The following is a 27,975-nucleotide window of genomic DNA, read 5'->3' as shown; positions in this document are numbered from 1 at the left end:
CCAGCACTTTGGGAGGCCAAGGCGGGCGGATTACTTGAGGCCAGGAGTTCGAGACCAGCTTGGCCAACATGGTGAAACCCCGTCTCTACTAAAAATACAAAAATTAGCTGGGTGTGACAGCATGTGCCCATAATTCCAGCTACTTGGGAAGCTGAGGCAGGTGAATCACTTGAACCTGGGAGCCAGAGGTTGCAGTGAGCCGAGATCGAGCCACTGCACTCTGGGCTGGGTGACAGAGTGAAACTCCGTCTCCAAAAACAACAACAACAAGAAACAACCCATACATTGCTGTCCTCAGTCTTTATCTGCAACTCTGCCAGCACCCCTATCCCTCAAAGGAGTCCAGTCCAACACTGTCCTAGTCATCTCTTGCCACACCCACTCACCACTGAAAGCACAATTCACCAAAGGCTCCCACGCAAAGATGAGAATTTCAGTGACTCACACTGCAAAATCTTGCTGCAGGGACAGGTTCAGAAATCTTACACCGAAACACACACCTGGAGTCGAAGGAAACATTTCCAATTTCAAAGGAGGATTAAACAAAAAGCATCGAGGTGTAATGGAGCTTAGGGGCACCTGGCTGCTCTGGGGACCCTATGCCAAGTGTGCAAAACCAGTTCCAGTTAGAACCTGGGAGGGTTCGTATGTACAGCCTGGCTTCCTGAAGGAAATTCTTGAAGTAAGCATGCTGAAAAGGAGAAGGTAAGCCAGAGGAAGAGGAAGAGAGCAGTGGGTTGAATGAAGAAGGTGGTTTCAGTGAAGGGGAGGGCGTACTGCATACCACTTCCCCAGGTGGGAGAAGCCAAGTTTGCCTATGGGACAAATCCTACTTGAAAGAAGAATCCTTTGTAGGCAAACAAACTGGGTGCTCTTGGCATGGGCCCCCTTTTCCTCCAGGTCCCCTCTTCTGATATATGACCTGACTGGCCACATGCTTTTTTTTTTTTTTTTTTTTTGAGACAGGGTCTCACTCTGTCACCCAGGCTGGAGTACAGTGGCACAATCTCGGCTCACTGCAACCTCTGCTTCCCGGACTCAAGCGATCCTCCTACTTCAGTCTCTCAAGTAGCTGGGAACACAGGTGGAAGCCACCATACATGGCTAATTTTTTTTTTTTTTTGTATTTTTTTTGTAAAGACAGGGCTTCACCATGTTGCTCAGGTTGGTCTCGAACTCCTGAGCTCAAGCAATCCACCCACCTTGGCCTCCCAAAGCACTGGGATTACAGGTGTGAGCCACGGTGCCCGGCCTACCTGGGGGATTTCTAAACATGCACCTGCCTCAGCAATCCCAGGGGACTCTTTGTGCTCCCCGGGATTCTACTGCACACCTCTGTTGAGAATGACTGGACGGTGACGGATATAAACTTGGGCTCTAATTCTGGCACTGCTACCTAGGAGCGCTCTGACACTACACACTTCCCTCCGCTTCTCTGAACGTTACGGTCCTCATTTGCGAAAAAATACACTATGATACCTGTCCTGCCTTCAACACAGGTTGAGGGCGAGGATTAAATAAAGTGATGCATGTAAAACATTCTGAAAACTGTGAAGTGTTACAGCCAGCTGGATTCCATAGGGAAAAAAAAATGACAATAATAATAAACCTTGAGAAAGACGTGAGGTGACAGTGGGGCAATTCATGGGCCTTCTGTGGACGGCTGTTGTGTCCTCCTGTGATCGGAGAAGGCGGCTGGGTGGCAGCGGGGGAATTTAGGACACTGGGGTTCTGTTTTCTGGTTTCTGTGGGAGTCTGTGTGAGCACTGGGTAGTGGAGGAAAATGGATAAATTTATCCGCTTCACACCCGCAAACTGCCATCCAGAGCTCCACTAAGACTGGATGGGAATGGCCAAAGAAAAGTGGAGAAGGAAGGCTTAAGGGAAACCGTTGGCTCAGATTTTAGGCTTCTGCCCTTCCTCGGATCACAAACTGCTTCCGTGGGCAAATTAACCCTGCTGAAAGGAGTTATTACAGCAGCAGATAACAGAGAGGGAGCGGATTTTCCTGGGTTGGGCAGGAAAGAAAACCTTGGCCTCTTTATTACCTTCCTTCAGTAAGATGCTTGTCAGCCCTGGTTTTCGTTTCTGTAATCTACTAAACTTGGGAGACCATTAGTCATAGTTGTCCATGGCACCCAGGAAGTAAGTAACACACCAAATATTGGGGATGCAAGCTTCCCCCAGTAGCAGTTTTCCAGACCCCAAAATACCAGTCACGCTTTAAGAAAGCCACAGAAGTGGAGATAGCCCTCTGTGTTCGCACAGACTTCAACATTTAAAAACAAGTCAGGCCACCCAGACCTGTGGGCTCTGGGCCTCGCCCATCTCCATGGCAACCTTGGCTCACTACTGCATGCCAAGCCTTGGATGGGCTGATTCACTCCTCAGGAAGCCGGGCCAGGCAGTGCCAGCAAGAACAAACAGGATCCCGATGCCCACAACCTCCTCCAACCCTGTGTCCTCCTCCCCCACCTCCAAATGAAGGCTGGGGCTGTTGTCTTTGGAATGGCAAAGCAAAGCCACTTGGGCAGGACTAGAGGCCTTGGGGTGCTCCCTTATTCAGCCCCACCACACAGTAAACACCAGCAACAAGAAAACCGAACTCCGCTGTAATCAGCAGAAAAAACCGCTACAACTTGCTCTCCTTAAGCATCACAAGTAAACTACTGTGACAGTTCATGGCGGAATTTCTACATGACAACAGGGCATATTACTAACTTTAGTTTTACTACAGCTAAGTTGAAAAGCCCCAGAGATCACAGCCCTAGAGAACCTGAGTTCCCTTTTGTATGTATGACTGGCTGGTCAGGCGCATCCTGGGGGGCCATCTCTCCTCTCTAGACAACTCTGCTCTTGGGACTTCTACTGAGCTCCTGCCTGAAGGCAGTGCTCAAATCTTCAGAAATTCTTATCCTCAAAGGCAACCCAGGAAACTCTTCTCTATGCCAGTCCAGCAGCTCTCAAAGTGACCCCAGACCAGCAGCAGGATGACCCAGGAACCCAGACAGGCAAATTCACAGTTCCCTCCTAGACCCACTCAGTGAAACGGGTGTGACTGGGCCTGCACTGTTTTCCAACACCTCCCCAGGTGACTCTCATCAGGCTCAAGTTTATGAACCACTACTCTAGGCCTTTGTTTACACACCAACAATCAGGAAGGACAGAGAAAAGCTCTCTCTGGGGGTTCTGAACCCAGATAATAGCTTTCTAAATGCCAGTGCCGAAAAGCCTGAGGCATGGATGGGAGGTGTGAGCTTCCTCTGAGCTGGAGGTGCTTCGTGTGTGTAAGGGAGAGCTCACCGCCCAGCCCAACCAGGGAGCAGGACTGGACCCTGCTGCTTTACACTCCGATCTGGAGAGTGGAGGCTCAAATGCTCCAACCAGCACTGTGAAGCCACGGGGAGCGCACCTGGGGTCACCTTGGAACTGCGGCATGGTGACCATTAAGGGTGAGGATACAGAGAGGTGGGAAGGCAGGAAGAGTTAAGAAAGGAGAGAGAGGGGCTGGACAGCTCTGTGCTGAAACTACTGGGCCAGGAAGTCATGGTAAAGGGCTCCAGTTGGAACCTGCATTTGGCTCCCAGTTCACCCAGGCCCTGCCTGTGTGAACTCTCCTCTGGTAACAGGCAGGCCCTGATGACTCAGTGGGCCCGTGAGAGGCTCCCACAGCCTGCAGCCGGGCACTCCTGGTAAGATCCTCCCCACTGAATTCTGCAGCCGGCTGTGCTCCCTAGGCCAGCCCACTGTTATGCATGACACTGGACTTCTCCTCAAACCTTCCTGAACTCTAGAAAAACATTTGTTTTCAAAAGAATACACTCAGAGGCTGATGGTCAGGCCTGTAATCCTAGCACTTTGGGAGGCTGAGGGGGGTGGATTGATTGAGCTCAGGAGTTGGAGACCAGCCTGGGCAATACGGTCAAATCCCATTTCTACTAAAAAATACAAAAAATTAGCTGGGCATGGTGGCACACGCCTATAGTTCCAGCTACTTGGGCCGGGTAGGGGGGGGGGTGGCTGAGGCAGGAGGATGGCTTAAATCCAGGAGGTCGAGGCTGCAGAGAGCTGAGATGGCACCACTGTACTCCAGCCTGGGTGACAAAGTGAGACCCCCCATCTCAAAAAAAAAAAAAAAAAAAAAAAGAGGCTGATGGTCAAGTCGTAGGTTTATCTAGCTTAGGGAAAATAAAGAACACCATAGTAGCAATTTCACAAGTAGGAGTTACTACGTACAAGGACCCACGCGCCCGCCACATTACAGGAGGTGGTTTATGTACTGTCTCTCACTGAATCCTCTCATCACCCTCATTTTATGGATGAATCAGGCTCAGAGATTTTAAGCAACTCACTCAAAAAGACACAGCCAAGAAGAGGCAGAGCTCAAATGGAACCAGCTCCATATACACAACTCAAAGCTCTTCTCAATGCGCGGTGCTTCCTCACTGGCCAGGGGTGACCGGGAAAGATACCAATCCCTGAGAAATCTTCTTGGGGGACAAGTGGGAGGCTTGGACATATTGAATTTGGCAAAATGCTCTGACTTAAACTTTAACCTGGTGACAGGGTTTCCCTGCCTGCTGCAGCCTGACAACAGACGCTTTCAATTCAGGGTGTTGACCCTGGCCTAGGGGAGGGCCAAGAGGGAGGGAGGGAAGATGCCGACCAGTAGCTTCTCCCTTGGGTTTGTTCTTGTCTCCCTCCACTGAGGCTGGGAGAGGTGGTGGTCCCTGGGAAGCTGCACCCTCAGGTGCTACCTTCCTTCCACTTCCTACGCCCAGTGTCTACACAAGCAATGGTGACTGTGGCTCTGCATCTCTCTGGGACCTGGTTTCTGGGTGTGGTGTTCTAGGTGTCCAGAAAATTCTGCATATGAAGAATCAACTTCCTTTTGGGACGCACAAGGAGTGAACTGAAGGAGAAGCATTGAGGCCACCCTTCTTGGTGTGGATATGAAGTAGATTTTCCTTCAATTTCCATTGTAAATTAATTTCCAAGTTGAGCTCCACAAAGCGAGTCTCTGCCAATGGGGCATTCTTACAGGCGTTTCCAGCAAAGTGCAAACCGGATTCTCCTCTTTCTCTGTCTTCCCCAAACTGGGGACGTCTCAGAAATGAGTGTTTTATAGACAGATGGAAAGATACGTCCTCTAATTCATGTTCGAGAGGGAGAAAGACGGGAGGTAGATTTCAGCTTTGAGTCATCTTGTGTGATGTGGTTTCATGAACTGAAGTGAGAAAATATGGATGAATGGGAACATTTAGACAACCTCAATCTGTGAAAAATGTTAAGGAGGGGTACCAGTAACAGCAACTACAGCAACAGCAGCAGAAGCTAACACAGGAGCTCTGCCTGTGAGCCAGGCCCATATAACAGCTTTACATTACATATCCCATTAGTCCCAGTAACAAGCATAAGACGCTGGTGTATTATTACCTTCATTACACAGATAAGGAAAGTGAGGCTTAAGGAGAGTCACTAATTTGCTGTCTCCCCACGGGAATCGGCGTTTCTATCACGACAACTCCCTGCCTGCTCCTGGCCCACTCCCCGCAACCCCAGCAATGTCCCTGGGTCATAAATGGCCCCTGCTATTATATGTCCCTCTTTTACACCATAATGGCAGGCTGGGGAGAGGGGTCCACACACACACTTAAACCCAACATTCTATGACAAGCCAGGTCCCTGGGGAGGCCAACTTCTGCCTTCTGTGGCCATTTAGTGCTCTGGACACTTGGAAGATTATGGTCCCTACCCCACAACCTATACAATTCAACATAAAAAAAGTTCAACTTGTAAGATAAAGCTCAAAAAAGTGCCCATTTCCCTGGATTCCTTGAGTTACCTGCATTGTTGGTGTCCTAAGCACATGCTTAGTCTGCCTGCTGACTCTGTGGCCTCCCTTTCCAGGGGTGCTAGTGCAGCTGGGGGGCTCCTGGGTGGAAGGGGGAAGGTGACCCTAGACAGTTACAGCCTGGGGGTGCCACCACCTTGCTATGCCTGGCTCAGTTGTGTGTAAATGTTCGAGCCTGGCCTCACACTGGTATGGGACATTACTTTACAGGAGAACATTCCCTATGGGAGCAACAGTAATGCAATGCATGAGAGTTTCCCCAGGGAGGAGGCTAGAATTACACTATAAGGCCCTGTTGCTCCTTCTGATTCTTAGTGGGCTGCTTTAGAGCCTGAAAGCTAGTTAGTATCATCCCTGTGAAAGATGAAGAAACAGACTCCGAGAGGTAAAGCGACTTGCCCATGGTCACAGAGCAGGCATGAGTGACCCAGCTGTCAGCACTCTTGCTCTGTCCCGTGCACAGCACATGCCACGCGGACATCAGTTACCTGCTGGCCTGTCTCCTCCCTGATAGAAGGGAGACAGTTTGGTCCCCTCTCCAGGGTGTGGCAGAGGATGAGGAACTCCGTAAGCTTTTTCTCAGCATACCTTTCTGGAAATTAGGCAGCTACCTGGTCTGAACAAGTTCAAGAGTTGAGAAATCTTCCCTCCTTTCAAGGACAAAGTCAGCATCATTTAGAAATCTGGAGCCCTTCCTCTGCCCTGGAGAGGAGAAAAGCTTCAGCGAAGTGTGCTGGCGTTAGGATGCTGGGGCTGATTGGGAGGGAGGCCCCGGCCCAAGGTAACCTCTTTCTAAACAAGAAATCCCATTTCAAGTTTCCATTGCCTGCTTGCCAGACGCGTAGCATACGCTGGCCAGCCCATAAATCCCTTTTCCGCTGAAAGCAGGCATTCTGATCTTAACCAAAATCATCTGATGTGGGGGATTGTTTTGGATGTTTTGCTTTAAATTCCAGAATACCACACATTTGTTTTCCATTGTGTATGCCTCGCCGAGCTGTCTGGCGATGACTGCACACACACTTGCTCACACACTCTAGCCACTTGCAGCAGCTTGCTCTCATTCCATCTGCAGAGTTGGCCACCATGTGCGTGCGTGGCCCTGAGTGGTGGGAGATGCTCCTTCCTTGACAGTTTTCAAGCAATGCCATGTGGTGCCTGGAGTGGCAGGGTGGGTTAAAAGCACTTTCGGCCCCGCTTGGTGGAACGGCCCTCCTTTTCCAACATGGGATCTTCCAAGCCCCAAGCCAGCAAGGGAGGCCAAGATCCCCAAACTCTTGTCTAACTTATCACCTGCCCTACCCCTCTGCCAGGAGCTCCTTCTTCATATGAGGTCATCTAATTACTAGCAGCAAACACTCAAATATTTGCTATCTATGTTCCACACCCCACCCTAAGTACTTCCCTGGAACTATTTAATGTTCACAATAGGCCCGCCAAGTAGGTAATATTATCTTCTATTTTTTAGATGAAAAAAACTGGGGCACAAAAGTTAAGCTCCTCAACTGAGATCACAGGGCAAGTAAGTGGCAGAGTTAGAACTTGAACCCAGAATGTAAGGGGCAGAGTTAGAACTTGAACCCAGAATGGTCTGACTGCAGAGCCCACATTCTTAATTACTTTGCTAAGCTGTTTGTGTTTTTGATACATTTCTTCTATTCTGAAGCCAGAATTTTTCCCTTTTGTCCATTCTCCCCGCTATTCATATCTAATCCCATTTCAAAGTGGTGTTTTCCATCTTTAAAGGCCCCAAGGGAGTCCATCTGCACAGGAAGGAAGGCAGCTTGCAGATGCCCGCCTCCTCCCCGATAGCAAGGCAGCTGCAGTGGCCACCTGGGCTGGAGGTGCCACCTACACCTGGCCTCACTAGGGGGCGGTGGGGGGAGTGGGCGCTCAACGAACAGAGTCTAAAAAAACAGCTGGTGCTTCCTCTCCCTGGCCTTTGGCCTGAGAGCTTCAGCCACACCCTTGGTTCTACTGGTCATATAGTCAGCGTGGACAGAGGCAGTGCTCTGGGAAAGGATTCTCCAGGGCAACTCACACACCCTCCTCTCTCCCTGGCTGCACTGTTGCAGCTGCCTATTGGCATTGTGTCCATAGACGGGGCCGCAGCCCGTTCAGTGGCCATGGTCCTTCCAAATCCCATGGAAACAGCCCCAGAGTGGGACCCGGAGCCTCTGCCCTTCCCCAGAACCATCCTGCCAGCAAAGGGCAGAGGAACAAGATGACATCAGCACAGGCCTCTGTGTTATAGCCCTGAGCACGAGCTCTCAAGACACACCCCAGAGTCCTAAAGGAGAGTGACAGCTTCCCATGACAAAGAAGGCCAAAGTGTCCCTCCTCATCCTGGAAAAGAATCTAATTTCTATTTGAAATGAGCAGTCCCAGCTGGGCGCAGTGGCTCAGGCCTGTAATTCCAGCACTTTGGAAGGCCGAGGTGGGCATATCACCTGAGGTCAGCAGTTTGAGACCAGTCTGGTCAACGTGGCGAAACCTCATCTCTACTAAAAATACAAAAATTAACTAGGCATGGTAGTACATGCCTGTAATCCCAGCTACTCGAGAGGCTGAGCCTGGAGAATTGCTTGAACCCAGGAGGCAGAGGTTGCAGTGAGCCGAGATTGTGCCACTGCACTCCATCCAGCCTGCGCAACAGAACGAGACTCCGTCTCAAAAAAAAAAAAAGAAAAGGAAGAAATTAGCAGTCTGGGTCTCTAAAGGGTTGTATGTCTTAGGGAGCCAGGGCTACACTTTGACTAGGGTGGAGGAAAGGAGAGTATGAAGAGATTTTCTCAGGCTTGTAGACAGGAAGCTTTAAAACATCTGAGCTTAACAGTAATAAACTTAAATCCACAGCCCCACATCGCGAGAAAGAAGATGTTTACATTGCACCATGGAGAGCAGGAGGAGTATGTCTTAGTGGGAAGGGCCTCCTGTCTCTAGGAATGGGGCTGCTGAGGGAGGTATAGACGACTCCCCACCCGGAAAACATCCAATGGAGTTGGGCATGAATCTGGGGTGTGTATGCACACTAGTGCACCACAGCTGCCCACCTAGAAGGGAAGACGTGACGTGGATTCAAACACCAGACTTCTATTGACTTGAAAAGCTACGACGAGCCTGGTGCGGTGGCTCACAAAGTCCTGTAATCCCAGCACTTTGGGAGGCAGAGGTGGGTGGATCACCTGAGGTGAGGAGTTCGAGACCAGCCTGGTCAACATGGTGAAACCCTGTCTCTACTAAAAATACAAAAATTAGCCACGCGTGGTGGTTCATGCCTGTAGTCCCAGCTACTCGGGAGGCTGAGGCAGGAGAATCACTTGAACCTGGGAGGCGGAGGTTGCAGTGAGCCAAGATCACGCCACTGTACTCCAGCCTGGATGACAGAGCAAGACTCTGTCTCAAAACAAACAAACAAACGACAAAAAAAGCAAGGATGAGTTCACAAATACTATGATTTTGCTGATCTTTTCATCTAGAGTTTTAATAAATCAGTACACTATATTATTATACTATAGACTCAATCAACTTAGATTTAAAATAAATTAAACTACACACCTGTAATCCCAGCACTTTGGGAGGCCGAGGCGGGCAGATCACCTGAGGTCAGGAGTTTGAGACCAGCCTGATCAACATGGAGAAACCCTGTCTCTACCAAAAATACAAAAGTAGCTAGGTGTGGTGGTGGGCACCTGTAATCCCAGCTACTCAGAAGGCTGAGGCAGGAGAATCGCTTGAACCCAGGAGGCGGAGGTTGCGGTGAGCTGAGATGGCGCCATTACACTCCAGCCTGGGTGACAAGAGCGAACTCCATCTCAAAAAACAAAACAGGCTGGGCGCGGTGGCTCACGCCTCTAATCCCAGCACTTTGGGAGGCCTAGGCAGGCGGATCATGAGGTCAGGACATCGAGACCATCCTGGCTAACACGGTGAAACCCCGTCTCTACTAAAAATACAAAAAATTAGCCGGGCGTGGTGGCAGGTGCCTGTAGTCCCAGCTACTCGGGAGGCTGAGGCGGGAGAATGGCATGAACCCGGGAGGCGGAGCTTGCAGTGAGCGGAGATTGCACCACTGCACTCCAGCCTGCGTGACAGAGAGAGACTCCATCTCAAAAAAAAAAAAAAACAAAAACCCTAAAATCCTAGAATAGGTTTTGAATTAATAAATTCATAATTAATAAAACTGCCTTATTATGGTATTTTAAGCCTTGGTCAAGGATCTTCTCCTATGCCCATGTGTTGTGTTGTTTCTGCACTTGGATAATAACGCACAGCTCAGACTAGGAGTGTCAGCAAGGGACTGGCACCTGAAGCTGTGAAGCTCGGTTCCAAGGTGGGGGCTTGGCAGGAGCCACCAGCTGCTTAGCCTGCCCAGTGGTGTTCACTGGAAACTTGGATGTGCATTGGGTAAGCTCTGAAGGGTTTCTTTTCTTTTCTTTCTTCTTTTTTTTTTTGAGATGGAATTTCGCTCGTCACCCAGGTGCAGTGGCACAATCTCAACTCACCGCAACCTCCACCTCCTGGGTTCAAGCGATTCTCCTGCCTCAGCCTCCCCAGTAGCTGGGCCTATAGGCGCACGCCCCCACGCCTGGCTAATTTTGTATTTTTAGTAGAGACAGGGTTTCTCCATGTTGGCCAGGCTGGTCTCAAACTCCAGACCTCAGGTGATCCGCCTGCCGCGGCCTCCCAAAGTGTTGGGATTACAGGCATGAGCCACCGTGCCCGGCCTGAAGGGTTACTTCTCTAACAGAGCTCACAGGAGCCACCATTTCTTCCCGCGGGCACAATGCCTGGCAAAAGGATTGAACAGGAAGGGCCCTGAAGACCCTGGTTTCTGATTTTTCTCCAAGTCAGTAGTCCCCAAACTTCTCTCCACAGGGACCTTCTCTGGAATCACATTAATCCGGGCCCCTTTCCAAGTCAGGCTGCTTTGCCTTTCCCAGTTACTCAACCAGGCTGCTTCTCAACTCCTCCGGAGTCTATCTCCCCAACTGATCCCTCCTGAGACATTCCTCCTTTCTTAAAGTCCTCAGAGGACAAGCCTTTCCATCTGCATTTGGAGGGAAGGAGAAGAGAGATGGACCTCCACGCTTCCTGAACAAAGACAAAGCACCAAGCTATGGGAAAAGCTAAGCGAAGAGGCCTAACCTGGCTGGAAGATCATAAAGTTGCAATTTTAGTGTGGACTAGAAATACAGAGCACTCATTAAACTAACCGAGAGTGAAAACCACTCCTTGGGCAATGATTAAGCTGAGAGTCAGAGGGATGGGGTGGGAGGCCAGCTGTCCCATTTGAGCTGCACTGGATTACCAGGGAATTTAGGGTTTCTCATGCCTTCCACAAAGTCCCCTGTTATGCCCCCATTGCAGCCCCCGGGGAATGGTGAGGCAACCTGCTTCTTATGGCCGAAATACGGGACTCAGGACAGAGCAGGGGTTGTCTGGAAACTGAGGGAGAAAAACCAATACGGAGCGTTTATAGCGTAAGTTCAGGCTGGGCGTGGTGGCTCACATTTATGATCCCAGTGCTTTGGGAGTCCGAGGCTGAAGGGCTGCTTGAGACCAGGAGTTCAAGACCAGCTTGGGCGACAGAGAGAGACCCTCTCTCTACAAAAAAATTAGCCAGATATAGTGGTGCGTGCTGTAGCCCCAGCTACTTGAAAGGCTGAGGCCGGGATTGTGTAAAGCCCAGGAGTTTGAGGGTGCAGTGAGCTATGATAGTGCCACCATACTCTGGCCTGGGCAACAGAGAAAAAGAATAATAATAAAAAAAAAGATGTCTATGGGCCTCCAGAAACAAACATAACATTTTTCTGGAGGCAGGTCGTACGGATTCCAAGGAATTCCCTAAAAAGGAATTTCCCTAAAAAGGTTAAGATGTACTAGTCTAGGATGACAGGATATAGTACTTAAAAACTATCCACAACTAAGTATTTTTGGAGGGGTGGGGGGAAGGAAATTACCAGATAGATATAATTATTATAAAATTATCTCAAAAAAATTATCTCATCTGGGGACAGGATGTTGCTTTCCACGGCTGCATGCCATCGCTTGATGGAAAATGAGAAAGTCCCTGGACCAGCATGACTTTTTCCGTGGAATAAAACAGGCAAGTAATCTGCAGTCAGGCCTTAAAACATAAATTTAAGAAATGTAGGCCAGGCGCAGTGGCTCATTCTTAGCATTTTGGGAGGCCAAGGCGGGCGGATCGCTTGAGCTTAGGAGTTTGAGACCAGCCTGGGCAACATAGTGAGATCCTGTCTCTACAAAAAAATTAAACAGTTAGCTGGGTGTGGTGGCACATGCCTATAGTCCCAGCTACTCAGGAGCTCAGAAGGCTGAGGTGTGAGGATCGCCTGAGCTGGGAGGTTGAGGTTGCAGTGAGCCATGATTGTTAACACTGCACTCCAGCCCGGGTGACAGAGTGAGAACTGTCTCCAAAAAAAAAAAAAAAAGAAAGAAAGAAAGAAATGTAGAAAGACCAGCCCCTGACCCCCAGCGCCCCCACTTTTTTTGTCTTCTGAATTTCCTTCCTAGTTGCAAAGGATTTTTCCTGCTCTCTGAGGCCATGGGTCTGACGGGCTCTCACCCAGATTTTCAGACTCTTAACAACGAAGTCACTGCTCTTCTGTATGTACGGGGTAAAGCCTGTTTCTGCAAGGCTTTGGCTGAAAAGACCTGTGGTAGATCCAAATAACGTCCCGCTGACCCCAACCTGGGGAAGGGAGCAACACAGAACATAAACATGCAGCTTCCTCAAACTTCTCCACTCTCCTTTCCCCAACTCCACACACACAGGTCTGTCTAGAACATGCTGCCAGTAGGACCATAGAAGCTGTGGCTGGGGTGACCTCAGGCCCCTACCCTCACAGCCAGGCTCACCCAGGTGAGAACCACGCCCAGGCAAGAACCATCAAGGTTCGTGTTCTTTAGAAGAAAAGGCGCTTTTGTAAATCCAACATATTATTAAGTTCCAAACCCAACCCTGCAACCAAGTCCAAATGCTACGCCTCCTTATAAAATTGAACAGAACAGGAAAACAAAAACAAACAAACAAAAAAAGCAGACAAAACAAACACAGGACCCGTGTGTGTAAAGGGCGAGAAGGCTGATCTGCGAGCCCAGCAGCCGCAGAGAGCTCATCTAGAGTCAGTACTGGCAGGGCCCTGGGGAGCGCCGCTTATCAAAGCACTCCCAAATTCGGGCCGGAGCCAGCAGCTGCTTCCTCCGAACACAATAGAGCAGGGTCTGGAATGGTGCTGTGGGCCACGACGAAAAGAAAGGGGTAGAAACCGTGAGTGTGAGCATGTGCAGAGGAATTCTTACCACCATCAAAAGATCGGGTCTTTGTTGTTCACACCCATTGTGGGTGCAGGGGAGAGACCATCAAAATTCTGGGCAAAGGATGCAGATACCTGGCCTCAGCTCACCTCTCCCCAAGCCTGCCAGCTTCGCCCCAGCGCAGGCTGTCTGGGCACTGGAGGTGGGAGCCATTTTATGCAACAGTCCCAGCAACTTGCTTCTGGGGGAAAGGCAGACCGTGGGGAGGGGCTTTTGCCGCTGCCACCCAACTTGTCCAAGCCCTGCCCAGATCCAGAATCCTGATCCCGAGGGTTTCTCTGACATGCGATTTTATTTTCAGAAGCGGGGCTCCCCCCGTAGCCAAATGAGCAGTAGCAACCCATGAAATGGAGTCGGGGTTTTGATGTACAGGACAAAAGCTGGCGCTGATACAGGAAGAGGCGGGGAGGCCGGTGTGTGTGGACGGCGAGGGTCCTCCTGGCCACACTTGCGGTTTAGACTTCCACACTACAGAACGGCTCCCACCCTCCCCAGGGCCCCAATCCACTCTCCACTACTGAGTAACAAGAGCTACCATTGGAAGACGCATCTAGTGCAATCTACTACGCTAAGTGCGTTACACACGTTCCCCATTTAGCTCTCACAGCAACCCTGTGGGGTGGTCACCCATCCTATCTGGTGATGATATACGTAAGCCAGGATTGGTGCTTTGACCACTAGGCTAAGTACTAACGTATATGGGCAATGAACACAGAACTCCCTGAGAGAGAGACCCCAGCCAGGGTGAGGAGAGGGAACTGAGCGGTAACAGGAAAGAGAAGCAACAGCTGGGCTCTTGCTCCAGAGGTAAAGGCCAAGAAAAGCTGAATTCTGAGGACAAGCCTTGGTATCCATCTCCCATTTCCAATTCATGACTTGTATTTTGTTTATTATGTTATTATTTATAGATTTAGGGGACACGAATGTAGTATTGTTACATAGTGGTGAAGTCTGGGCTTTTAGTGTGACCATCACCAACATAGCATGCATTGTACCCGACATTGGTTCCTATTTTGGGTGTGTGGGAAAGTCCTGTTGCTGCATGTGGTGTGGGGAGGGGCGCTGGGTTCAGAGACTGAGCCTGAAAGGACCTTTTGAGACCATCTGTTCCAAGCCATTGTTTTACAGATGAGGAAACTGAGGCTGAGGGCACAGAAGTGACCAGCCTAAGGTTTCAAAGTGAGTTGAGGACAGAGCTGGACTCACATCCAGGTCTTTGAATTCCCAGTTTAGGTCTCTGTGTTTCGCACTAGCCTCCCCTAGGTCCAGGGGATGCGGTTTGTTGGAAAGAGACCCCCCAGCCCCGCACTGCTATTTCCATTAGGGAGTGAGGGGTGAGAGACAGTAAGCGAAGGGGCTGAGGGAGGTGGGGAGGGGACTGGGCTCTCTCAGTACAGCCAAACCTTTCCCTCTTCTGCCCTAAGGAGTTCCTCCCCTTGCCTGACCAGAAAGATGGCAGACATGCAAGTGTTAGACTGGACTGGCCCTAACCCTGGCTCTCCATTTCAGCTGGAGATAAATACTTGTATTGTCTACCACATGGACATCAGCAAGATGTTTTCCCTCTCAACTGGTTTTTGGGGGGTGGGCGGGCGGGCAGGGAGGTCTGAAGGAAACGTAGAAACCACCAAAATAGAGCCAGGAGGGCTGGTTCTGGAGGCGGTAGAAGAACAAACTGATTTGCTGGTTGGCTGTGGCCATCAGACCTGGGGAGGCCAGGCTGTGCAGAACTGGTCATCAGGGAGTGATCCACAGGGATGAGATCAGGCCAGGGAAGAGGCACAGCCCCCCAAGAACCATCCTACTCCACGGAGGCTGGCCTCTCTCTGGATGCCTGCTGGACACCCCCTCTCCGCATCCTCTGTGTGAAGCACTGCTGGGCACTGGCCTCACAATTCCTGCTTTTCAAGGCCCACATCAGGTTCCAAATGCCAAGTTTATAAATGTCTGGTCTCAAGAGAGAAACGGATGTGGTGACAACATAATCACCCAAGCAGTTCCCTTGGGTTACAGTTTTCCTTAAGAGAGTTTTGGGAGCTTCATTCTACCCTTCTCCCATTCCCACTCAGCAGCCAAACCCAGTTGGGTGAAGTAACCTGGTTCTGAGACCACCCTGCCCCGTCATCTCGGATAAGTCACCTAACCTCCCTGGGAAATAGTTTCCTGATCGTCAGTACAGTGGGGACAATGCGTCCTGCTCTTGGCTACATCATGGGGCTAGAACAAGAAAGGCTCTAAAGACTAAGACTCTGCACAAGTGGACCAACCACAGTCTTCCTTTTCATTACATCATCTCCTAGGGATGAGGGCTTCATCTCCATAGGGACCCAGATACCGGATAAATGAACACTAATTCAGGAAAGTATGGCTACTGCCCACCTTCCTGCTTCTGATGAAGATGGAAGAGGACAGAAGTAAGGGTCCCAGGAGTTGTAATACTGGCTCTGTCTCTGTGATCCTGGGTAAATCACCCCATCTCTGCTGCCTCACTATGGATAAGAGGGCTGGACTGCACGATCTTCAAGTCATTCCAAACATTTCCAGTGTGAGTGATTTCTGTTTCAGACTACATAGCTCATCAGCTGCACCTAGGCCGGGGCCAGGGGTAGAGGGCTCTGAATACGAGTAGGGTGGCAGGCTGAGGACAGTATGGACAGATTGCAGGCCAGCAGGCCACAGACAGAGTAGATACCACTGGCCGTGGGAGCCTCACATCAGCTTCCTGCGTATGCCATGGGGCAGATGGGGATAGGGAGGCACACGGTGGCCGTCTGTGTTTCCCTGCAGTCCCAAACCTGGATGCAGTCTAGGCAGACAGCTGAGGACTAACCAGCACAGGCAGGGAGAGATTGTACCTGTGAGGGGAGAGGAAAACTCCCAAAGGTCAAGGGTGGGTGAGGCCAGCTGCCTTCCCACATACTTTTCTGCTGCCAGGGATTGGTGAAAGGAAGAAGCTAAGCGTGGCAGCTGGCTGGTTGCTGGGGGGGGGGGGGGTGGCAACACAGGAGGAGAGGGGTGCCCATGGCCGGCAGGGTCTTCTTAAAGCAAGTCAAGGGTTGGGCAGGAGCACACCTACATGCTGTCCTCATGTATGTAGTTATGGTGAGGTTTGGTGTTATGGTGTGTTATGGTGACTGATGCACTAGGGGAGGTCAATCTCTGCAAACTGGAAAACCTGTTCGACCACCCCTTCAGCTCTGGGGAGGAGTAAATCTTAGGAGATTTCCCTAAGGAGGCTTGTGGGGACCTCAGTGACCAGCTCCAGGGGAATAAGTACACTTTGTTGCTTTTTTTTTTTTTTTGAGACCGGGCTCACTCTGTCACCCAGGCTAAGTGCAGTGGTGCAATCATGACTCACTGTAGCCTTGACTTCCCAGATTCAAGTGATCCTCTCATCTCAGCCTCCTGAGTAGCTGGGACCACAGGTGCATGCCAACACGCCCAGCTAATTGTTTATTTTTTATAGAGATGGGGTCTAATGCACTATGTTACTCAGGCTAGTCTTCAACCTGTATGAAAGCGATCCTCCTGCCTCAGCCTCCCAAAGTGCTGGGATTACAGGCATGAGCCACTGTGCCTGGCCAAGTGCACTTTTTTGGTTACAAGACTCTGGTGGCATGCACCTGTTTCTACATCCATCTTGAGAGTGGCACAGACACTGTCTTCCTGCCTGCAGAGGGGCAAGTATTGTCATGCGTGTGTAGGGAATGTGGCTACAGAAACAAGGACACAAAGGTTTCCTATTCCTTGCTTCTGTCACCTCTCAGCCTTCCCATTTGTAGAGGCTGAGTGGCCTGCAGTGGGTGTCCCTGGAGCTCCTGGCCCCGTTGGCCTCTCCGGATGAACGTCCGCTCTGCGCCCTGCCTGGCCTTGGGTGGGCCGCCTGGGCTGGCGGGGAGGGGAGGGGGCAAGGCCAAGGCTGTCCTGGGCAGGCAGCTGGCTGGCACCTGATCTCTCCCGGAAATGCACACACAGGACTCATCCCACTAGAGGCGCAGATAGGTATCTGCCCTCTCCTCTCCTCTCCCCAACTCCCAGAGTTCTCTCCAGTGAAGATACTTATCAGCCTTGAAAGAAATCAAGACAAGCTAGTCTTTCAGTAGCTGCCGGGGAGTTTGGCGCTCTCACGGTGGTTCAGAATCAAAGTCTGAGGGAACCGGGACCTGCGAGGTTCCTCCTCAAGGGTGGAGGGGTCCCCGACTCTCAGGGACTGGGTCCCCGGGCCGGACCCGCGGCCAAGGCACCCCTTCCGCTCCTGTGTAAAAGTGAGAGCAGCTCTTGGCTGAGCTCTCGCCGTGCCCGCACCCTCCCTTCCTCGCGCCCCCTACTACCTGGGAGACCCCACCCGGTCACGAGCCGCACTGCTCACCACAGTCCTCCTTGGCCTTGGCCCAAAGAGGGGTGCTCCGCTTCTCCCTGCCTTCCCCTCTGGCACTTGGAGGGGCTTGGGCTGGGAGCAGACACACAGCCCAGCTCAAATCCTAGGCGAGGGAAAGGGCTCAGGACCCGCCCGCACGCCCCATCCCAGGAGGGCCCGGCTCCCCACGCCGGCTGGGCGGTGATGAGCCCCACCCGAATGCGCCCGTCGCGGCCGTCCCGCCCGGCTCTGGACCCAGCCTTGGAGCCAGCTGGCAGCCGCAGGGCCCTCTCTCTTCCCGCCCGGTGCCTGCCCGGTGCGGGCAGTGCCAGCTGCCAGCACCCGCGGCCAGTGTCCGGGGTCCGCGAACAGGTGGCCCCTGAGTGGAGCGTGCGGCAGTCGCGCTCACTCACCCAGAAGATGAAGTTAAATCCGAACAGCAGGTATTTGATGCATTTGGTGCCTCCTTTGACCGGCATGGTGAGGGCTAACCTAGCCTGGGTCGAACGGGTGCGGGACTGAGGGGCGCGCGCAGCTGGGACAGGCGGGACCCGGGCTGGACACAGATACAGGCGGCTGTGGGCTGGTCTCCGGCTGCACTTTTAAAAAGTGCCACTCCTTAGGGCGCGCGACCCGCGGCGGTGCGCATGTGCCGGGAAAAGCCGCCCCCACTCCCCCCGCCGGCCACGCCTCCCGCCCCGTCGGCCCCGCCCCGTCTGCCCCGCCCGGGCCGCACCCCGCCCCTTGCCCCCGCCCAGGTCCGGCGTGTCTCGGCCCCAGCTGCACCTCGGAGCCCGACCCTCTCCCTGTTTCCCCGCCTAGTCGCCCTAACCCCCACCCGCCACCCCCTCCTCCTTCCAGCCGTCTTGGGGTCTTTCCAGGCAGCCACTCCCTGCCACTTTTACCGCGGACTTCTGTGGAGGCCTCGCCCTTCCGGTTCCCCCGGTTTGGTCTGGGCGCCCGACCTGGCTCTTTACTTTGGGAGACTCTACCCGGGTCGTCCGGGCTAAAGGCCCCTTGTCCAAGGCCTGCTCCCGGAATGAGGGGCCCTTCTGCTTTGCGAGGATTTAAAGGGAAGCCGCCTGGCTTAATTTCGCCCTCGGCTGCCTCCTTGCAAGCCTTCGCTCGCTGGCCATACTTTTCATTGGGCACAGCATGTGGGGTAGGAGGAATTAGAAGCGCGCAGTCTGGGTGGGATGACAGATGGGAGGCTTTTGGAAGTCATTAGCAAGTACCTATCACCGAATGATAACATAGCTGAGGGCTGGGCAGTCCCCAAGCGCTTCCTGCATTTGAGGTTTAGTTGCCCCGGAGGGGAAAAGGGTTTGTAAACGGCTTCTGTTTTCTCTCTACTCCCCCACCCTCCCTCCTGCGTCTTTGGACGTGTTCGCTGCTGCCTTGGACTGCTCCAGATGCCAAGCTCGGAGCGCTTCTCTTCAGCTCACAAACTTTCTGTAGCTCTCCAGATTCAAGGACCTAAGTCGAAATTCCTCGTCCTGCCTTCCAGGCCCTGTGCAGAGCACTGATCTGACTTCTCCCGGACCCAGAGCCCACCTCGCTCTCTGGCCGGCATGCGCGCTGGCCGGCTGGCCCTCCCCACTCACTTATAGGAATTCTGCGGGTCTTTAAACACTCCTTTCCGGAGGACGAGGAGAGTCCCCGTACTTTGAAGTCCCAGAATCCCTTTGTATTATTTTCAAAATGAAGTTTCCTTTAGCGTCCTTTATTATTGCAAAAGCAAGATATAGTCACTACAGAAACAACCGAAATACCAAGAAGTAAAAGGAACAGAACTCAAAATTCTGCTCATCAGAAACAGCCACTGTTAGCACATTGCTGTTATTTTCCTGTTTATTATCATTAGACTTGTCTCATTGATTCAAAAACATTTTTCAGTATCTCTTAGGGTATTTCATTAGGGGTAGGAGCTGAAAAAAATGGATTAGCCCTTGTTTCTGCTTCAGGGTCCAGTGTGGGAGGAGACAGGCAGCCAGACAATGGTTTGAGGGTGACAGGTGCAGTTACAGAGAGAGGCTTGGGGGCTGAGAGGCTAAGGAGAGGCCTCTGACCCAGACTGGGAAGTGATGCTGCAGAACCACAGGGAAAGTTGCCGCCAAGGGAGAATCCTGGGCAAAGCCTGGCGCAGGGGCTGTCACGGGAGGTTTGTGGGGAGGTGAGAAAGAGCCTTGTGCTCCTGGACTTTGCACTCGGAGCATTAGGGGCCACCGAAGGGTTCAAGCAGGGGAATGGTTGGATCTGTTGTGTTTTCAGAGGTTCTCTGCTTGTGTTTTAGGTAGTTGGGTGGGGGAAGGCTGGAGGGGCAGGTAGGAAGCCCCTTGAGGACCAGGACCATTGTTGGCATCTCCAGTCCTTGGCTCAGTGCTTTAGGGGATGGCATGGAAAATGGAGATGTTGGCTGGGCACGGTGGCTCACGCCTGTAATCCCAGCACTTTGGGAGGCCAAGACAGGTGGATCACAAGATCAGGAGATTGAGACCATCCTGGCTAACACGGTGAAACCCCCTCTCTACTAAAAATACAAAAAATTAGCCAGGCGCGGTGGCGGGTGCCTGTAGTCCCAGCTACTCAGGAGGCTGAGGCAGGAAAATGGAGTGAACCCGGGAGGTAGAGCTTGCAGTGAGCCGAGACTGCACCATTGCACTCCAGCCTGGGCTACAGAGCAAGACTCCATCACTCCGCCTCAAAAAAAAACCCAAAAAAACAAAAAACAGAAAATGGGGATGTTGTATTTTGGGAGATGCAATTAGGTAGGTAATATGAGGGGAGCAGTGGGAGATGAAAGTTGAGCTGAGGACCAGGTGCAAATCTGCTAGGAGGCTGTGGAGTAGTTCAGGTGAGAGAAGTGAATGAAGGCGGGGCAATGGGATGAAGGCTGGAGAGGGCAGGGCAAAACCCCATGAGGTGTCAGGGCGGGAAGGGGAGGGAGAGATCAGAGGCAGAGCAGCAGAAGCTAGTAACAAGTAGGGGCACAGGGCATATCCCCAAGTCAATCTGAGTCCGGGAGGCTTCCCAGAGCAGGCGACATTGCAGCAGCTGATGACTTGGGAAGGTGGAGTCAGTAGTCAAGGTGGAGGAGGGAATTCCGAGCAGAGGGAACTGTATATGCAAAGACACAGAAGCAGGCAGCTGGCTGCACTGGGGACACTACCGATAGTGGTAGATGGGGAGGAAGGAGGACAAGGAAGGAGAGGCAGGGCCTAAACTGCGCCTAATGCCAAGAGGACAAGCAGAGGAATTCTGGTGATGCTTGACTTGACGCATCCTAACCCGTGTCCAGGACGATTCCAGCACAGGGGAGGCGTGTGAAGCACCCCGGAGGGTGGGAAGGAGGCCGAAAAACAGACAGTGTTCCATTCTGCCCTTTTGGGCCTGCGTCCATCTATCTTGGCAGACAGGTCTTAGGAAAAGAAAGGTTTTATCTCATCTCCCCCTTCTTTCAAGTTAACAAGTACTGGTGGGAAGAGTTCAGTAAATATTTAAGTTTATAATAGAAACAACTTATTAGGGTAAACATGAGTGTTGGCAGAGGAAATCCACAGGGAGGCCTTAGAACCTACCTGCCACAGAAATGCTGCCTGTTGCTCCCATTGCTATTATTGTTTACACTGAAGAAAGAATTGGTGTCAGCCTATATAGTTCAGTGCCACATTCATATAATTAAGGCATCCTTTTTATGTGATAAGAGCATTGGACTTGAAGTGAGGGGGTCTGAGTTCTACTCTTGGTTCTGGCTCTTTTGTCTCTGTTAGGCAGGCAGCCTCCTCTCTGGGCCTCAGTCTCGTCGCCTGTATAAGAGTATTGTGAAAGGAAAATAAATATGGGGACCCCAAAATTAATAAGCCAAAGGGAAAAATCAAGCTCAGAACTGCCACAGGCAAACCTGCCTCCCATTCCTAAATAAGATAGCTACAAATATTTTTTAAAAAGCTATGCACTTCTCGCTGGGCGCTGTGGCTCAGGCCTGTAATCCCAGCACTTTGGGAGGCTGAGGCGGGTGGATCATGAGGTCAGGAGATCGAGACCATCCTTGCTAACACGGAGAAACCCCATCTGTACTAAAAATACAAAAAAAATTAGCCAGGTGTGGTGGTGGGCGCCTGTAGTCCCAGCTACTCAACCGAGGCTGAGACAGGAGAATGGCATGAATCCGGGGGGCGGAGCTTGTAGTAAGCCGAGATCACTCCACTGCACTCCAGCCTCGGCGACAGAGCCAGACTCTGTCTCAAAAAAAAAAAAAAAAAAAAAGCTATGCACTTCTCTCACAATTTGCCCACGAGGAAATTTCCTGTGGACCCTATGATATTTGCCCTAAAACAGTTCTGTTGAATTTCACCGTGACAATGTAAATTGATAGCTTATCGTTACAGGTACAGAACAAAGGACAGAACTCAAAGTCATCCCTCTGCTCACCTGAGACAAATGCGTATCTGATTGCTTCCTCCAATGTAAAAATGCAGATTCACTGTGCTAGACAAACATAAGTGACGATTTCTCTACCCTCCTCCGCCATGGAAATAGTGCATTCAATGAGAGGATGTTCAAAGACTCAAAAGAATGCACCCGTTTGTCTCTTACTTACCCACACCTTAAAAAAAAACTTTCTTCCTCTTTCCTGGACAGCCGCCTTTTAAATATTGAAGCCCTCAAAATAATCATCTTTGCAGAAGGCACAGACCTGCCTCCTGGGCACCCGTCTGTAACCCTGGCAAAGTAAACTTTCTAAATTGATTGAGATCTGTCTCAGATACTTTTTGGTTCACAGCATTTTGGATCAGGAGGTGTCTTTCTTTTTCTTTTCTTTTTTTTTTTTTTTTTGAGACGGAGTCTCGCTCTGTCGCCCAGGCTGGAGTGCGGTGGCCGGATCTCAGTTCACTGCAAGCTCCGCCTCCCGGGTTCACGCCATTCTCCTGCCTCAGCCTCCCGAGTAGCTGGAACTACAGGCGCCCGCCACGTTGCCCGGCTAGTTTTTTTGTATTTTTTAGTAGAGAGGGGGTTTCACCGTGTTAGCCAGGATGGTCTCGATCTCCTGACCTCGTGATCCGCCTGCCTAGGCCTCCCAAAGTGCTGGGATTACAGGCGTGAGCCACCGCGCCCGGCCCAGGAGGTGTCTTTCATTCCTCCTGACATTCTATGGCACAGTAAACCTCTGGGCCACAGTGCATTTGTTACAGGCAGTTAGTCCTACAGGCAACCAGGAAAGGGAGCGATGGAAAAATTATGTTTTGCCTTAACTGGAAGAGGAAAATATGGGTAAGCCCCTGAGTCAGAAATCACATGGAAGCAGCCAGGCCTTCCAGGCTTTGTGGTGCTGGAGTGGGAAAACTTTTCCTCCCTTCCCTCAAGGCGTCCTGTTTCTGGGAAAGAAACCCCAGCTCAGGCTCAGGGTCCACTTTGGCTCTTGTGCCCCCCCTGGTGGTAAGATTTGAACACGCAGAGGCCAGGCGAGCTAATGAGCTGTCACACCCACGCCCAGGGTCCCTCCAGCTGTGGGCAATGGCTTTGTAAGGCAACAGGCAGGACCCCGCTCTCACAGGCCACCAAGGCCTTTCCAGCCACCACACCAGTGGCCATCTTGATGCACCTCCTTCCCTTCTAGAAGCTTCTCTCCTGTTCCTCTTTCTAAGCTCAAATGCACCACCTCATGAAGCCTTTCTGGAGCACTGCAGTCTTTTTCTCCATGGATTACCTTGTTTGAGTCTCTCATGTGTGACTCTTTGGTCATCATCATCTTCCTTTATGTGTCCACTTCTTGGTAGTGAGCTCCTCCAGGGCACACTTGCATTTGATTAATTTCTGTGCTCTCCCTAGCTCCCAGTCCCTTGCTGGCCCACAGCAGGCCCTCTGCAAACATCTGCAGAATGACTGCTGGGCCTGGGGCTTTCTCAGGCCCCTGCCCTTCTCTCTCAGCTCTCTCCTGGAGCACTCATCCCCTTTTGTGCCTCCCACCATTTTCTCTGTGTAACTCATCTCTCTGTAAATCCTGATACCCAAGAGCCTGCAGACTTTTTTTTTTTTTTTTTTTTTGAGACCAAGTGTCGCTCTGTTGCCCAGGCTAGAGTGCAGTGGCTGATCTTGGCTCACTACAACCTCCACCCCCTAGGCTGAAGCGATTCTCTTGCCTCAGCCTCCCAAGCAGCTTGGATTACAGTTGTGTGCCGCCATGCCTGGCTAATCTTTTTTGTTTGTTTTTTAAATGGAGTCTCGCTCTGTCACCCAGGCTGGAGTGAAGTGGCATGATCTTGAATCACTGCAACCTCCGCGTCCCAGGTTCAAGTGATTCTTCTGCCTCAGCCTCCCGAGTAGCTGGGACTGCAGGCACACGCCACCATGCCCAGCTCATTTTTGTATTTTTAGTAGAGATGGGGTTTTATCATATTGGCCAGGCTGGTCTTGAACTCCTGACCTCGTGAGCTACCCGCCTCGGCCTCCCAAAGTGCTGGGATTACAGGTGTGAGCCACCGCTCCTGGCCTTAATTTTTATATTTTTAGTAGAGATGGGGTTTTGTCATGTTGGCCAGGCTGGTCTTGAACTTCTGGCACCAGGTGATCTGCCCACCTCAGCCTCCTAAAGTGCTGGGATTACAGGCCTGCGCCACCATGCCTGGCCCGTTTCCACTTCTAATGGCCCTCCAAATAGGCCCACATTCCAATCCCCAAAACTGTGAATGTGTCACTTTCCATGGCATAGCCCGGACCATCCCAGTGGGCCCAGTGGAATCCAAAAAGTTCCTATAAGAGACAGGTGGAAGTGTCAGAGTCAGAGAAGAAGATGTGATGACAGAAGCAGAGGTCACAGTGATGCACAGCTGTGTGTTGTAGAACAAGGACAGCTTCTAGAAGCTGGAGAAGGCAAAGAAACGAATCCTCCCCTGCAGCCACCAGAAGGATCCAACACAGCCCACCCATTTTGAATTTCGGACCTCTAGAATTGTGAAACAGTGAATATGTGTTACTTTAAGCTACTAAAGTTGTGGTTATTTGTTACAGAAGCAATAGGAAATAAATATAGTAATCTCAATGTAAATAAACATCAAGATCAGAATTCATAATCTCCGAGGGCTTCCTAGGCTCGCTGATGACTTTCTCCTCAGCCCTCCCTGTCTCTAATCAGTCAGCACCAACACCTCCCATCACCTGGGGCTCCTCCTTCCGCCCAGCCTCACAGCTGCTTAGTGAACGTGGTTCTTGTTTCTTAGCTGTTCCTACGTCACTGCTGGGAGGCACCAGGGCTAAGGTGGGATGTAGGGATCTAGCAACAGAGCACAGATCAGACCTCAGGTCTTCTGGTTTCAGTCCAGGATTGGATCCCGATCTTTCGTTCCCCCTGATGCTCTGCCACCCGCAATGGGGACTGCATCCTTGAAGCTCATCTGCAGCCCAAACGGCTGTTCTACCCTTGCCCTGCCTTGCTGCCGTTCACCTGCCTAGGATGCACACAACATTGGGATGCACCTGCCCAGGATGCACACAACATTGGGATGCACCTGCCCAGGATGCACACAACATTGGACCCAGAGAGTCTTGCCGCACGCATCCTTGGGGGTGGGCTGCCCTGCTCTCACCCGTCGCTTCCTTTCCTCGCGTTAAGCGCACACACAGTCAACCTGGAAACTGCCCGTGTCGAGTGTGGATTTTAGGAAGGTTTCACGGATAGGTGGATGAGGGGTTCCCTCTCACATGCCAGAGGGATGTTCTAAGAATGCCATTCTAAGAATCCCTCTGGATAGCTCTTCTCAAACGTCCAATCTGTGGCAGCCACCCCTGTCATCTGCCCCCCAGCCCAGCCTCAGCCAGCCCCCTGCCCTGTGGATGTCCTCTGCACATGTCTGTGTGGAGCAGTTTAGCTCTAAACTTGGCATTTTCAGTTTGAATCCCCACCTCCCCTCGCCCTGCTCAGCAAAACAAATCATGGCTCTCAGGGTCCGTCCTCCTTAGTATATGGGGGTTGGGGGCCGGCACGGAGCAATTCTAAATAAGCAATATTTAGTATCATCCTTTTATCAGACTCCTGAAGTTCAGCTTGACTCTTTCCTGCTCAAAGATCTCCCAACTCCCCTTACCCTGTTCTGCTTCTAAACAATGTTCCCAGCTGGGCGCGGTGGCTCAAGCCTGTAATCCCAGCACTTTGGGAGGCCGAGACGGGCGGATCACAAGGTCAGGAGATCGAGACCATCCTGGCTAACACAGTGAAACCCCATGTCTACTAAAAAATACAAAAAACTAGCCGGGCGAGGTGGCGGGTGCCTGTAGTCCCAGCTGCTCGGGAGGCTGAGGCAGGAGAATGGCGTGAACCCGGGAGGCGGAGCTTGCAGTGAGCTGAGATCCGGCCACTGCACTCCAGCCTGGGCCACAGAGCAAGACTCCGTCTCAAAAAAAAAAAAAAAAAAACAAAAAAAACCAATGTTCCCCTATCACTTCCTTTCTCACAGAGGAGAATGTTTTCTTGGTATGTGCGTTGCTATTTATCTGCCTCCTCCAGCTAGAATGTAAAATCCACATGGCTGTTTTGTTCTCTGTGTGTCCCAAGGGCTTTGAACAGTGCCTGACATACAGTAGGTGCACAATAAATATTTATTGAATGTATGAAAAGACGATGTCTCAATTCTAAGATCATCATACAGGCCCTCTGCTCTCTTGCCTTAACCTCTGATTCCAATTCTGTTCACTCTTTTGGAATACCACATGCGTCCTCAGCTCTATGCCTGGGTCTCCACCTCCTCTTTTCGAAGCCCCAGCTCTTGGCACTTCCTCCTTTCCATCCTGCAAGCAGCCTGCCCATCTCTGAGGCCAGCCCAGCCCCTGCCTTCCCCAGCATCCTCAGTCATCCTAGTCTGCTCTGATCCTCTCTCTCAGGACACTCCTGTAGCAACTTCTTTCTGAATCATCCACTAGACTCTTACAAGATTTGTCCTGGGTGATAATTTCAGGTTTCATGCATCTGTTTAAAAAAGTTGGCCGGGCACGGTGACTCATGTGTGTAATCCCAGCACTTTGGGAGGCGGAGGCAGGCGGATCACTTGAGGTCAGGCGTTTGAGATCAGTCTACCCAACATGGTGAAACCCCGTCTCTAGTAAAAAATACAACAGATTGGTCAGGGGCGGTGGCTCATGCCTGTAATCCCAGCACTTTGAGAGGCCGAGGCAGGTGGATCATGAGGCCAAGAGATCCGAGACCATCGTGGCCAACATGGTGAAACTCCGTCTCTACTAAAAATACAAAAAATTAGCCAGGCATGGTGGCAGGCACCTATAGTCCCAGTCACTTGGGAGGCCGAGGCAGGAGAATCACATGAACCCAGGAGGTGGAGGTTGCATTGAGCTGAGATTGCACCACTACATTCCAGCCTGGCGAGAGAGTGAGACTCCGCCTTAAAAAAAAAAAAAAAAAAAAAAAAAATTAGCTGGGCATGGTGGCAGGTGCCTGTAATCCCAGCTACTCAGGAGGCTGAGGCAGGAGAATCACCTGAACCCAGGAGGCGGAGGTTGCAGTGAGCTGAGATGGTGCCATTGCACTGCAGCCTGGGCAACAGAGCAAAACTCCCTCCAAGTAAGTAAATAAATAAATAAATACTCTCTGCTAGATTACCAGCTAGTAGGTACCTTCCAGACGCTTAATGTAGTAGGTCTGAAGAACTAACACTTGGATGGGTACATAAGATGTAACTAATGCTGTTCTAACTGCTCTATATAAACTCAATCCACAAAGGACCCTATGAGGTTGATAGTCTTATCTTACACATGGGGAAGCCAAGTCACAAAGCGGTTCCTGCTCTTGCTAGGAAGCAGCAGAGCCAGGATGTCAACCCAGGTGGCCTGGCTCCAGAGCCCAGGGGCTAAGCTGCTTCTTCCTGTGATAGGTAAATGTGGACTGGCACTACGCTGCTGTTTTTGCCCTTTAACTGTAGAGGTGGGTGAAGGGGCTGCAGATGACTCCTCAGCAGTTGTGCCATCTTGAAGGTGCCTCCCTGCAAGCTACCTCTCTGAGTCTTAGGACTGCTGACAGGTGGGGAGCCTGCAGTTGGGTCCTGCCTTTGCTGGTGCTTGTCGGTTCCTCCGAGGCTCCCTTTCCACAGCTGCAGAGCGAGGATGATTACTGCTCTTTCTCCACCGTGAGGGGCGGGGACGGGCGGGTGTGTGCCCAAGCGGCCTGCCCCGGCTCAGTGATAGGCAATGCCAGCCCATGGGTAGCAGCTGCAGCTTCTCTCCACTCTGTGGCTGCTGGCTTCTGTTCTGGTTGGTGGTTTGAGCAGGGAGGAGCAGGGACTTTGGGGGCTGCGTATTTGTGGTATTTCCTGCGTAAGAGGGTAGAGAAGCTGTAGGCAATTAGGATGGGGCTTGACGTTGGAAGTCACAGGTGCAAGCCCTACTGCATACTTACCTGGGAGCAGAGAGGACCGGAGCA

At 51.5% G+C, this 27,975-nt stretch overlaps 1 protein-coding gene across 1 annotated transcript in view; it reads right to left on the bottom strand.

Annotated features, from left to right (window-relative positions):
* CD9 (CD9 molecule) overlaps positions 1–18,220 on the bottom strand; it is a 36,411-nt gene extending 18,191 nt beyond the window's left edge. Inside the window, exon 1 of the mRNA XM_007967326.3 lies at positions 17,966–18,220. Coding sequence (XP_007965517.1) covers positions 17,966–18,031 — 66 coding nt within the window. The 5' untranslated portion in view covers positions 18,032–18,220. The remainder of the gene's footprint in view (positions 1–17,965) is intronic.
* Between the last annotated feature and the right edge of the window lie 9,755 nt (positions 18,221–27,975).

This window comes from Chlorocebus sabaeus, chromosome 11 (genome assembly GCF_047675955.1).
Source record: "Chlorocebus sabaeus isolate Y175 chromosome 11, mChlSab1.0.hap1, whole genome shotgun sequence".
NCBI lineage: Eukaryota > Metazoa > Chordata > Mammalia > Primates > Cercopithecidae > Chlorocebus > Chlorocebus sabaeus.
Note: the sequence above shows the minus strand (reverse complement) of the source record. Positions and strands in the feature narration are given on the sequence as shown.